This window comes from Xenopus laevis, chromosome 2S (genome assembly GCF_017654675.1).
Source record: "Xenopus laevis strain J_2021 chromosome 2S, Xenopus_laevis_v10.1, whole genome shotgun sequence".
Classification (NCBI taxonomy): Eukaryota; Metazoa; Chordata; class Amphibia; order Anura; family Pipidae; genus Xenopus; species Xenopus laevis.
Genome location: NC_054374.1, coordinates 36201209 through 36215314, shown reverse-complemented (window position 1 = coordinate 36215314; position 14106 = coordinate 36201209). Strand labels below are relative to the sequence as shown.

At 41.1% G+C, this 14106-nt stretch overlaps 1 protein-coding gene across 1 annotated transcript in view; it reads right to left on the bottom strand.

The window, feature by feature from the left end:
* The window catches only part of scarf1.S (scavenger receptor class F member 1 S homeolog), a 42222-nt gene that overhangs the window by 13836 nt on the left and 14280 nt on the right, over positions 1 to 14106 (bottom strand). The window contains exons 4-8 of the mRNA XM_018248548.2: positions 10908 to 11009; positions 7114 to 7639; positions 4771 to 4989; positions 2460 to 2588; positions 72 to 175 (exon numbers count right to left, since the gene is read on the bottom strand). Coding sequence (XP_018104037.2) covers positions 72 to 175; positions 2460 to 2588; positions 4771 to 4989; positions 7114 to 7639; positions 10908 to 11009 — 1080 coding nt within the window. The remainder of the gene's footprint in view (positions 1 to 71; positions 176 to 2459; positions 2589 to 4770; positions 4990 to 7113; positions 7640 to 10907; positions 11010 to 14106) is intronic.

The window sequence follows — 14106 nt, the reverse complement described above, 5'->3', positions numbered from 1 at the left end:
TATATGCATTATCTTATGCTTCATACACTATCAAGGCAGTCCTGTCCTGTCTGAATTATTGGCTGACTTACTCCATTGACATGTTCCGTATCTTGGGCTGCAGGGACCCCCACCACAATCGCAGCTGCTTGAGCAGTTTGATCCAAAATAGCCATGAGGGCATGTCTCATTGCAACTAAAAGAAAACAGGGAATATTTGTTTTAAAGCTTTATCATGTATGGGTTAACAAGAGTGATAGAATGATAATAATAGAATATTCTCTCATAATTAACATGTGGATGTATAGTAGCTACTAATCATTGCCTTGCAAAATGTTAATCCTTGTCTAAACTTAGTGCTGTGGATGGTAAATCTACAAATAAATGAATTTATTCTAACTGCTGTTCATGTCTAGATCTTGGGAAAATATTTGCCTTGAAGCAAAGGGTTTCTGCCCTCTCGACTTAGACACATAACATTAGGTTTCAATATTATATTTCTATGAAATATAATAAAGTTATATGATCTCTATATTATTCCTCAGAAGCTAAAGCATAATTGGCCCTTTTAGGTGAATAGTCCTGATGTGCAAATCTGAAAATGGACTCTAACCTGGAAGTGAACAGGGGTTTAGGACAAATAGGAGAAGTGCCTTGCTACATTAGAGTATAAACAGAGTAGATTAGAAGCATGGTTGCACTTTTAGTTTTTTCAGTTGGGACTGTTCCTAGGTAAAGCTACACATGTGCCACCCATGATATTATTTGTTTCATCATAATTCATATGACTTGGCAAAAGCTTTTATTTATTCATTTTTCAAACCAAATGAACAGTTACACAAGACATGTCCTCATATCGACATAAAGAATCAGAGTATAAAGAAGAGAGTAGTAGATAAAAGAAAGAGAAATGCTGTTAAAAAGACAAAAGGAAAGGAAAGAAGAAAAGAGGACAAGAGGGTAAAGCAAAGACCGCCTATGAAATGCAAAGATTACAAAATCATTGCAATTTTTAAAGACTAATTACATATAATAGAAGTGACGGGGTATTAGGTGCAAGGTTAAACCCATATAAGTTGATTATTAATAAATATATTAATCTTCTGACATTTATTGCACCTTGTTTAGTGAGAATTGTTGTCATTGTCTTTCATTGGGGATGTTTTGGGCTTTTGCATTTAGTGGTTATTTTTTCCTTTGCATAAAATATTAGAAGCTGAGATAGGTCACTCCCCAAGTCAGTGGGGTAACTATAGAAGAAGCAGACCCCACTGCTGCGAGGGGGCCTGGACCTTGGGATCAGCTTCCTGTATAGCTTGGGGGGGTCAGCTTCCACCTGTGATGGCAATTGAACGGGTGCCGGGGCACCTTCGAAGATTTTTTGCTGGTGGGGCAGCCCAGAGTTAGCGACGGGAGGGGAGAGCCGGGGAAACTACTCCCTGCAGTCGGAGCCGGGCCCCTTTTAAAGATTGTTCTCGGGGGGCCTGGCCAGAAGCTGTTACGCCACTGAATTATGGCCATGCCTACATGCCATCCTCCACCTCCACTTTTGAATACAGTTTTGCAAACTATTTTTTACACTTTGCACACAGCCTTAGAGGTTATAACTTAATCTCTTATGATTTCTGCTTTAAGAAGTGGCCATAGAAAGCCTGGGTGATGCCCAACAATAGCTGACGTTCTACATATCTGGAACAAATACGTGTGGATAAATGGGTCACAAGTGCTGATAACCAATGTGCAAAGAGCCCCTTAGAGCATTGCTGCCCCCTAGTGTAGATAATACTAAAACTAGTAGCTGAAAGCTTAGCTCTCAGGACAACCTGTGAAACTGAAGCAAGGTTTTCACGGCACAAAAGCTGGTACTTACCCCAAAAAGACAGGCCCAGATTTGCTTAGGCCTAGGGCAGCACATTTTCCTGGGCAGCATGTCGCACAGGCGTATTTGTATTTCCGGGTTCCTAAAGACACCCAGAAAGGCCCGGACTGGGGGTTCTGGCAAATGCCAGAGGGGCTGCTGTAAAGGTCCCATAGACAGTCACTATATAGTGGACGGGTGGAGGACAATTTGGGCCTCTGTGTGCTTGGAATGCCAGGGCCTATTTTGACTCCCAGTCCAGACCTGCACGCAGAGCACGGGAACATGAGTGTTTTTGCAGTGGGAGCAGAGGAGTCAAACTGAACAAGTAAGAGCACAATGTGTGTGCCATGTTTTGAGGGGGCGCAGGAGGTAGTTGGCCTAGGGGCGCATCATTAGGAAACCCGGCATATCCAAAACTTGATACGAATGGTGCTGAAAAAGGTGGCCCTAAAAAAATATTAAAATCTGAGGACCTTATATTTCAGTATACAATTTCTTACAGCTTGTTATAACTTAGCATTCTCATAGCTGATACTGTATGGTAGATGAAGATATTAAATAAATAATAATAATTCCCAAACCTTCTTTTCGTGTGTTAGTGACGTAGGGCTGAGTTTACCTGTGTTTCCAATATCCAGTGTCACAAATACACTCCCCAGTTTTGGCGTCACAGGTTCCATGAATGCAGACAGGACATAGATATTGGCATCTTTCTCCATAGCTTCCAGATGGGCATTTCGAATCACATCTTATGAGAAAAATGTGCAGTAATTACTATTTTCCGACATATAGTAGGTGAAAGGCATCAATAGCAAATAAGTTCATTCTTATGAGCTAATGAAATGGTGTGAGACAGTGATATGGTTATAGTGTGCCAAAGGAAATGTGTCTTTTTCTGCCAGACAATAAAGCAATTATCCAGAGGAAGTGCCCATTGCATACAGGATGAATTTACGTTGCTCATCCTTTTCTTTATAACATTTCTCTTATTTCCTGTTTGTCTGTGTTCCCACGCACCATTCATTCTACTGACTTTATTACAACTCTTGTTTTATTTGCCTTTAATACCCTTCAAATGGAGTTATAATAGCACATGTACCCTTACTGCCCAACATGTCATGACTCTGAGTGAAGCCACAGCTGCTCCTCACTTTCTCATCTGCTGATTCACTACACACCACAAATTAAATTTCAAACCCAAATCCTGAACTGACCAATATCTATAGTACATGGATATCAGACAGACCAGTGAGCTGGCATACAAGCAGGGGTGCTTCTGGACACCACGTAACCCTAAGGCAGCCTTCTTGATGTCGCCCTCCCTCATCAACAGCCCTTAAAGGAGAACTAAACCCCCTTGCTAATAAAAACCCCTACCCTCCATAGTCCCCCCCCTGCTCCCCCCGCACAAGTGTTCACACATGTAACTGCCCCATATCTGGTAATTACCCCTCATTGCAGAGTCAACGCAGCAGAGCTCACTGGCGCCATCTTGTGGCACTTTGGGAGTCTTCCGTCCCTGTCCCTTCTGCAATTTCCACGGCTTTCGGTGCATGCACAGTTGTTTGGGACCAGAATATTGCTACAACTGTGCATGCGCCGTTGTGGCACTTACTTTCTGAAGTTCCCTTCCCGGAAGCGCTGAAGATGGCCCCCGTGAGCTCTGCTGAACTGATTCTGCAATGAGGGGTATTTACTTGGGTTGCCACCTTTTCTGGAAAAAAATATTGGCCTTCCTATATACTTTTTTTCCTATTAATAACATTGAGATCAACCATCATTTTTACCGGACAGGCCAGTAAAATACCGGCCAGGTGGCAACTCTACCTGTGCGGGGGGAGCAGGGAAGGGTGACTATGGTGGGTAAGATTTTTTTTATTAGAAAGGGGGTTTCGTTCTCCTGCAGAGCCACATAGCTAGCGCAGAGAGTACAGTTGCGTTCCCTACACTAGAAGAGTTGAATTTCCAGTTTAAAGAAACAAAAATTGGACTCTTAAAGTATCTAGAAGCATCTTTTTGCTGCTCCTGGTAACCTGGGTGGCACTACAAGAAGCACCCTGCATACACATGGCCAGCTTTAGTGTTCTGGTTGTTTGTGAACAAGATTTGTTACACATCTAGTAGAGTTTAGTGGATATTTTATAACAGGAGCCAGAATGCTTAGAGCCAGAAGCTTTACTGTAATTTGGATGGCCAAACATTAAGCTCTGTTAGGAACTTTATGGATAGAAGTAATCCTGTATTTCTAGAGCCACAGGAGATGGTGATTTGACGGATTGGTGTCAGTATCACTGACACAGAAATGTGTGTTCTGACAACGGCTGTAGTACTGTATGTACGGAAAACTACGTAACTATGTAACTAAGCTGTTTGGCTGCTGGTTGGTGTTTAAAAGCATAGGCCATGGGCTGGGAATATAAACTCTTGCAGACATGAATATACAAATATGTGACAAGTTGGTGTTAAAATAAATCAGACACTGGCATTTCAATGATATGTACATCATCAAAAATTGTTGTGTTTGTAATCTTGAGAGTTGTGTGATGCGTTTATGTGAAATGTGTAGCCAAGTGTAAATTTCCATCTGAAAAACCCATATAAAACATCCTGAACACTATTCAGGCCAGAACTTCTTTGGTGCCTGACTTGATTTTAATGGGTTACACCAAGTCTGGAGTATATGGGCATAATAATAGATCTTAGTCTGTCACATATATACCCACGCACGCACACAAAGGCACAAAATGTTGTGAGGTTGTAACAACCAATTTTGGCATCGTTTTCACAGTTGTTATAAATAATTAAGATTTGCACATGTCACTATTTGCAAGAGAGTGCTGGCCCTTACCAAACATACGTATTTTTGACTGTGGATCTTGTAGATCATTTGGAGACAAGTGGGGACACACACTTTAAATAAAATTCCTTACCTAGGTCCCAGTGTTCCAGCATCACAATGTGCGCAGGTCCCAGTCTCCCTGTTACATTCCTCAGTTCCACGGCATTTTGGGCATCTTTGCCCACAGTTTTCTCCATGATATCCTGGTGGGCATGGCTGGTCACAACGGATCCCATTCCAGCCTGGGTCACAGGACAGACAAAGACCATCCACCGGGGAGCAACTCTGTCCCTGCTTGCAGCGTCCGCATCTGGCAAGGAACAATAAAGTGTTACTGACAATGCAACAATCCAGATTAAACCACATACAGTAGAACCCCCATTTTACGTTTTTCAGGGGACCAGAAAAAAATGGTGTAAAATCCAGGAAAATGTAAAATCAGGGAAATGTATTATGCATAATATATAGGTGGGACCACAAAACAACAATGTAAAATGAGGGGAAACCTAAAATCAGGGGATGTAAAATTGAGGTTCCACTGTATGCAAAATGTCTCTAGTTTCTGTGTTTGGAGGCTGGTGATATTAAACTGAAAGGGAAAAAAAGGGTCAATGCAACTATCTAGCGCGACATACAATCAGGTCATGCCCCTTACATAAAGCACTGATGAATACTATTAACTTTAAATGACTAACAAACTGTTTTAGAACTGAAAGTACAATCATCCTCATGCTGGAAGACTAAACTTTACTTCTATATACAGATGGAGGGCCAAAGTTGTAGATGCCCTGCTGACTTGAATCTCATAATAAAAATAAATAATAAATGAAAAACTGGTTACAACTATATTAGTTAAACTTAGTGCTACTTTTCTATCCCATTCTGCTACAGTACATTCTAGCAACAGAAAAGAATGAAAACATTCCCAGACTCAGCGGCATAACAACTGTGTGCTGGGCCCCTCTACAAAAAAATGATCAGGGGGCTCAGGTGCACAGCAACCCCTACCGGACCCTCCCACTACCCGCCTGCAAGGGCACAACTGCCACTCCTCAGCCGCTCATGTAGGAATAGGTAAGAAAGGCTGGGGAGAGAGGATATCTTTGAACTATAGAAGAAGCAGGCCCTGCAGTCCGGTCCCCTATTTTTTGGGCCTCCTCGCGACTGCTAGGTCTGCTTCTTCTATATATAAGCCACTGCCCAAAGTGCATTGCTAATTAATACACCTGCCTAAAGTAAAGTATCTACACTTTCCCATTAAAAGAATAGTGCTCTTTAAAACAATTCTTGCCCATGGCCTTTACCAATGCAATGCATAACGCTGGCCCAACACAATGTCTGACCTTTGAGTGATATGATCATTGTGCTGAACAACTGATATTAAATTAAATATTACATTTGCCTACTGTGCCCTGATCTGATTATTTGACCTGTGGGTAAAGGTGACAGTGCGGGACTGGGATGCCATGGGCCAGCCACAAAACCTTAGACTGTGGACCCACTTTCCGAACTATTACTCCTCACTCAACCTCTTTATTCTCCAAGTCTTAGTATACTTTTCCATTATTAAGCATTTTTTCCCCATAAAGAAATAGGGAATGACCATGAAACGGGTTAAATGGTTAGAAGCAAGAGGTCTACTGATACCTGGGCCCACCGGGAGTTTTCCTGGTATCCCGGTGGGCTAGTCCGACACTGAAAGGTGGCCATACACAAGAGCTGAATCATCAGATATGCAGATAGAAACAAAAAGCATAACATTTTTCCCATGTTCGGAATCCTTAAAGGCACCTGATAAAAAATGTCCATCTTATGCAATCAACAAGACAACCAATATCCAAGGTTTTTGCCGATATCAAATATGTCTCCAACCATAGACGCACCAAATATTTCATAAAACCTTGTTTCGTACGATAATATTGGCGTGCGTGTGTGCAGCCAACTTTAGACAGTGGGATTTCTAAAGACCTGTGGTCTTCTCTATTTCCAGGTTGGCCTTTAAATATATAGATATCTGTCTAGAGACACAACTCTACATACTGTACATAGAATAAATATCTAGGTAATATAAAACAAGGAAACCTTTTGTGATAGATCTAATGATAAAAAGAAGGTTGAAAGGTATCAATCCAGCTGGGGAAAACTCCCAAACTACCGGATCACACTCCAGCTTTTAAACAGCTCAAGACTGAAATCTAATCTTGGTAGACTACAAGTGAATGATTAACAATATGGCCTTTGGCAAGATTGTCCTCATTATGAACAAAGATTTTGTGCTTTTGCTGTGCAATTAAGTCTTAAACCATTAAATGGAGCAGCACTAAAATAAGTCAAATCAATAAAAGGTCCATATTCTTTATCATTCCCTGTGTATAAATGTATATTTGGCAGATATTATGTTATCTGTAACAGAACGTAGCAATAGCAAGCTCACCTGTTTTTGCAGTTGGTTCCATATGTCCCAGGATTGCAGGGATCGGCACAGCTTGGTCCTTGATATCCTACATTACAGTCACATTTTCCATTTAGGGGGTTACAGTTGCCATGGAGGCAATCACACTGGTGCTCACAGGAAACCCCCCACCAGCCTTCTTGACATTTGCATTTGCCATTGGTCTGAAGGCAGGGTGAGTTGTTACAGTTACATTTCACACTGCATTTCAGACCCCACCACCCTGTATCACAGATGCACTGGCCAGTAGCTTGGCTACAGCGTGAAGTCTGTAGGTTACAATGGCACGGTTTGTTGCAATAGGGTGCCCACCATCCATGCTTACATTGACATGCGCCAGTGAGAGGGTTGCAGGTTCCATGTTGGAAACAGAGGCAGAGATGCTGGCAGTTAGGTCCCCAGTGATCTGGATTGCAGGTGCATTGCCCATTCACAGGGTCACACTTCCCATTAGGAAAACAAGAGCAGCTTTGCTTGCAGTCTGATCCCCAATACTTGTCAGGGCAACCTAATACACAAATAAATAGTTATAGCCTGCAGATTTAGCATTCTGTATCATTTTTTGCTTATAGGTTACAAAATGTGCTTCATAGCAAGGAAATGGAAGTTTTAGTAACAGACACAGTTAAAATGGTATAAGAACAAATAATATAATTTTACACCATTTTTGAAATTCATTATCTCCAATGGGGCTGTCTGACTGCACTTCCCAGTATACATCAATAGCTTAGAGACTGTAGCTTGGCCATCCATGATAGGTGCCAAGTTCTCAGGCTCCCAGCATTGCTAGGGTCCTTTCTTCTTTAACTCCAGCCATTCACAGTTACCTTTCCTTATTCTAGTTTGCAAGTTATAGTCTGTGGTGTCGTGCTTATTTTAGAATTGTAGAGGAGGGTTTGGGACCTAAGACCTAGACTTGGCCTTTTGCAGCTTTATTCGAATGCACAGTTGGAGTCCAATCTTTTAAATGTGAATGTATTGCATTGTGCAAGCATACCTCCCAACTGTCCTGTTTTCAGAGGGACAGTCCCACTTTTGACAGCTCAACCCGCAGTCCCTCGTTTGTACTGGAATGTCCTGGCTGTTCAGGCTGCACTGAACAGCCAGAAAAAGAAACGTTTCTAATTTAATTGGCTTTTGGCAGAGAGCCCAGAACCGCCACAGCTGCAGAGAAGATACAATTTTGATTCAATATAAGATAACAGATCCCCTGGGAGAAGTTAGACTCACAGTTTAAGCGTCAGGGCACACAGGCAGATTCGGGGAGATTAGTCGCCTGGCGACAAATATCCTCTTCTTCTAGGCGACTAATCTCTCTGAACTGCCTGACCTGCCTTCCCGCCGGCTAAGATGTAAATCGCCGGCGGAATGGCACTCGGAGCGATTTATTTTTCAAAGTCGCACAAATCCCTCTGAGTGCCATCCCTCCGGGGATTTACATTTTAGCCGGCGGGAAGGCAAGGGAAGGCAGTTCGGGGCGACTAGAGGAGATTTGTCGCCGTGCGTCTAATCCCCCCGAATTTGCCTGTGTGCCCTGACCATAAAGGGCAATTCACCGTCATTAGCAAAACTGTTATAACTGGATAAAAGCACAGAAATATGTTCAAACTTTCATAACCTGGCAAAAATTGTAAAATGAACATGGTAATTAGGGGGTGGCCACAAAAATGGGCATGGTCCGAAAAATGTCACCACGCTGAGCGCGGCAAATTTTTTTGTCCTTTTTGTTTCCAAAATGTTGGGAGCTATGTGCAAGCACTAGTTGGAGAAAGAAGGATGGAGATGAGAGTAAAGGGGGTACACACAGATCATTCACTGATTGTGATTCACATATGGAGGGTTCAAACTCAGACTTGGATCCAGTCTTTTATCAGTTATAGAAATGACTGCTGCTGCAGTAGTGACTATATGCACAAATCCTGCCCAATGACATTGTGTCTTAGAGTCCCTTTAAACCAGACCATCAGGCAGAAAGGTTCAGAGTGCAGGTTAGACAAAGTTTTCAGAAAGTGTTCCCTTCCCAATAAAGGATGTTCATATAGATTAGGATGTTTGTCATTGCCGCTGAAGGCTTTAGGGATTCCTGCTGTTGCAGGCATTTTCTCAAATCCCTCGTCAAATCCCTCGTCTTCCATGTTAGCAGTAAGGTTAAGAAAATAAGGAATATTTTGTTTCCCAAATATAAAACAGTTGGAACAGTTTCATCTTACTTAGGAAACTCCTCCCAACAGGAAAAAACATTAAAAATATCTAGAATAAAGTAGTGTCATTGAAAGGAGAACTAAACCCTAAAAATGAGTATGACTAAAAATGCAATATTTTATACAACTTATTGTACCAGCCTAAAGTTTCAGCTTGTCAATAGCAGCAATGATCCAGAACTTCAAACTTGTCACAGGGGGTCACCATCTTGGAAAGTGTCTGTGACACTCACATGCTCAGTGGGCTCTGAGCAGCTGTTGAGAAGCTAAGCTTAGGGGTCGTCACTAATTATCAAGCAGAAAATGAGGTTTGTCTGTAATATAAGCTGATGCTACAAGGCTGATTATTAAATTCTGATGCTACATGCACTGGTTTCTGTGCTGCCATGTAGTAATTATCTGTATTAATTACTAATCAGCCTTATATTGTGACATTTCTATTCTATGTGTGCTGTATATTGTGAGTGGTTCCCTAAGCTCAGTAAGTGACAGCAGCACAGAGCATGTGCAGTGAATCAGCAGAAAAGAAGATGGGGAGCTACTGGGGCATCTTTGGAGACACAGTTCTTTACTGCTAGGACTGTGGTTGCCATGGGCTGGTACAGAAGCTCAAAACATAATGTACAACATTTCTAGCTACTTCTTTAGTTCAGCTTTAGTTCGCCTTTAAATGGGGCCTATGTGGACAAAACGATAATAATATTATGTTTAATGCACGAGTCTTAAATCTATTTAGTCCAAAACAGGGTTCACAACATATGCTTTTTATAAACTTTGTACTATTTAAGTTATTACTAATGCTTGATATAGGCAGACTGAGGAATGGAACCCTAACAATGTGTATGTATAAACCTGCTCTGACATCTGAGTATGATGTGAAAATGTTTGATTGGTTTTAGAAACATAAAGGTGGGGCTGGGCCATCTTGGGTATAAAGTTTCATGATCTGTTGGTTATCATTAATGCCTATGATTAAGTACCAGGGGGTATGAAATGCGTAAGGCGGAATACCATGTGGTCTGTATGCCTATCTTTTTAACATGATTTTGGAATAAAGACATATTTTTAATATAATATAGAGATTTGGGATAACTTTCTTTGGTTTTGGACTTTTATATACCCTTTTGAACTGAGTGTTTTATCCCAGAATCCAAGGGCCATTTTTGACAGGCCACTTAGAGACTAGCATCCCATTATATATTTTTTCTATTTTTTAAATCTATTTAGCCCAAACAGGGTTGACTGGAGCCTTGATGGCTCACCAGGGCTGCAAACGAAGGGCCCTCCTCTCAGTCCTGGGGGGCCCCCTTCTGACTTCCGATTCCTTTGCCCACAGTGCGAAAATATGCGGAAACACAACGCAATGCACGTGCATGCATGAACAAGGCTTGATGCACGTGCAGCTTTATTTTTATGGGGCAGCCAAGGGGAGCAGGTCTGGGCTGGCGGGGGCCCACCGGGTTTTTTCCTGGTTTCCCGCCAGCCCAGTCCAACACTGAGCCTAAACGTATTTTGGCATAATTACATGTATTTCTCAACTATAGAAGGTCGGGAAAAAGACGTTCCTGTACTCACGTGAGTTACAGCTGGCTCCAAAGTACCCAGGTTTGCAGCGACAGACTCCAGGCCTAATACAAACTTCATCTGTCTCACAGGTGTCGTCTCCTTCACAGATTGCTATATGAATAAACAAGTGAGGAAAGGCCAACTTGAGTATGGTTCCCACACATTAGCATAGTATAAACTTATTGGGTTAATATGTGTTTCTATGAATGAGTAAGCATCTTATGCACTGTGTGCAAGTTACAGTAACTACTAGCATGTGTATGATATACCCATACTTGCTTGTTTAATGGTATAAATTGTCGGTACATCCCTTACTAATTAAGGAACATCACTATCTAGTGGTTAACGTCTTAAAAAAGCATGTTGTTATATTTTCCCTTTTGAAAATTCTTTAAAGCAGGCACTCAGAAAGGCAGACTTCCACCAGGCAAAGGTTTTCAGAGTGAAAAGTAGTTTATTGTATCCACAGCCTTACGCGTTTCGTGTTAAACACTTAATGGGCCTATATTTAAGTGGTTAACACGAAACGCGTAAGGCTGTGGATACAATAAACTGCTTTTCAGTTGTCCGCTCCCTTTATGCTGAGGGCTCAGGGCGGTGCATCTGGGCCACTTCCTAAATGTGGTGAGTTACTATTTTACTAACTTGGAACCCAAATCTTATATATTTCATATATTTTCCCTTTTATTATTAGTTCAGTAATGCTATTAAATCAAATTAAAGGATGACCCACTCCTAAAGAAAATATTGCATTCAATTCTTATTCAGATATTCTTTCCCCACCTTTATTTTAATTTTGTTCATTTTCTAGCTCTTGCACGGACTTTCCTTTAGTTTTTGCCTGTTTTCCAAAAACCAGAAGGAAAACGTTTTTATTGATTTTCTTTTTCTGTAAATGTTAATATTGTTGACTTGAGGTTTATGATCTGTTAATAAATGACTGTTTTCCTCTAGTCTCACAACAGCGGATTTTTCCGTCATCTGCATTCATTAAGGATAGATAATCAATCATGTAATGTAGCGGCAAGATATTGTAACTACGCTACCACTGGAAGAAGTCAACATTTTCTGTGATGTTTAGTGCAGGGACACCAGGGTATTTTAAAGGAACAATAACACTAAAAAAGTTAAAGTGTTTTACAGTGATGAAATTATAACGTACTGTGTGCTACAGTGGTAAAACTGGTGTATTTGCTTCAGAAACTCTACTATAGTTTATATAAACAAGCTGCTGTGTAGCCATGGGGGCAGCCATTCAAAGCTGAATAGGGGAAAAGGCACAGGATACACAGCAGATAACAGATAAGCTCTGTAGTATACAATGGGATTCTTCAAAATGTATCTACTGTGTTTCATGTATTTGAATAGCTACCCCCATGGCTACATAGCAGCTTGAAATTTGGATCCTCATACATTAAAACTGGCCATAGACGCAAAGATATAGTCTTACGATTGTTTTGTACAATTTTAGGACTGTGTTTGGATCGTCTTGACATTTTTCAAACCATAGTGATTGGACGTTTTTTTAGGACCAGTTATAAGATTTCTGTTGGCTAATGATAATATCTCTGCATCTGATCATATCAATGGGTGACCGTCACTAGAATTTGTCGGACATAATTTTCATACGATTGCTGTCACAGCCAGAACATCGTCTGATTTATTATTTTACTACTTTATTTAAAGGAGAAGGAAAGCTACAGAGGCATTTTATTGCCAATAGATTAGCTGCAATAGTACAAGCTATAACACTATATTTATTCTGTAGAATGCTTTACCATACCTGAGTAAAAAGCTCTAGAAACTCTCTGTTTGTTTAGGATAGGAGCTGCAGTATTAACATGGTGTGACATCACTTCCTGCCTGAGTCTCTCCCTGTTCTGGGCTCAGATTACAGCAGAGAAGGGAGGGGGGAGGGGGAAGAGGAGCAAACTGAGCATGCTCTTGCCCAGGGCAATGAGGTTTAAGCTGAAGGCAGGAAGTCTGATACAGAAGCCCATGTGTACTCAATAGAAGGAAAGAAATGTGGTGTTTCTTTTGACAGGGGACTCAGAGCAACACTACTTTGGGGGTTTACTGGTATATTTAGATGGACCTTTCTGATAAGGCTTACTTAGTTTTAACCTTTCCTTCTCCTTTAATCAAAATGGTTAGTGGCAGGTTGGAAGATTGGGACGTACGATTATTCATCAGATACAAGGGTAAAATCTGCACGTCTATGTCCAGCTTAAGTCTACTAACTAATCATGGAAATATTAAATAAAGCCAATAGGCTGGTCTTGCTTCTGATAAGGGTTAATTAGATCTTAGTTGGGATCAAGTATAAGATACTGTTTTATTACTACAGAGAAAAAGGAAATACTTTTGAAAAATGCTTAATAAAATGGAGTCTATTGGAGATGGCCTTCTGTAATTCGGAGCATTCTGGATAACAGGTTTCTGGATAATAGATCCCATCCATACCTGTAGTAGTGATTCTGAAGCAAACACACCAGTTTTACCAGTGCAGCACAACAGTATTTTGTATTTTTCATGACTTTCATTTGGTGTTATTGCTCCTTTAATCTTTTTCTTAAGGGACCCAAAATAATTCAAGGAATACGCTTTGCTCAGCTCAAAAACATTACAATTACATTATGTTGCATTATTATTTGCCGATATGGAAAGAAAATTCACAGTATAAAATTGTCATTAAAAGCATGGAGACTCATGGATTAGGAATCCCAAAAAGAAACACTCTTGCGCATGTTTGTTAGTTGGTCCTAAGGCAATCTCACATATCTATGAGTTACTGGGAAAGTCTATGATTGTGATTGGTTTTGCCGTTGGCAGCCACTCATAACACTGAAATGCTCAGTAGCAGCCCCCGCAATGCTATATGTGTTAAAGCCAAAATTATCTTCTACTTCTCCATTATTTTTATGCCTTCAAAAGCCATTGCCCCATAACTGTAGAGTTTCCACTTCACTCGGATGCAAGTGTAAGAGCAGTAAAGAGGACCAGGCCAGGACCGCCATCAGAAATCGCAGGGCCCCATACGACAAAATTTCCTGGGCCCACCGCAAGCCCTACCTACAGGTCCGCCCTACTTACAGGTCCGCCCTCTCCACCACACAGTAAAAAAACAAAAAAAATATTGGTGGCTAGGGTTCCAACATGTTAATAAAAAATAAAAAGATATTGGTGGTCAGGGCCCCCCACAAAAAAA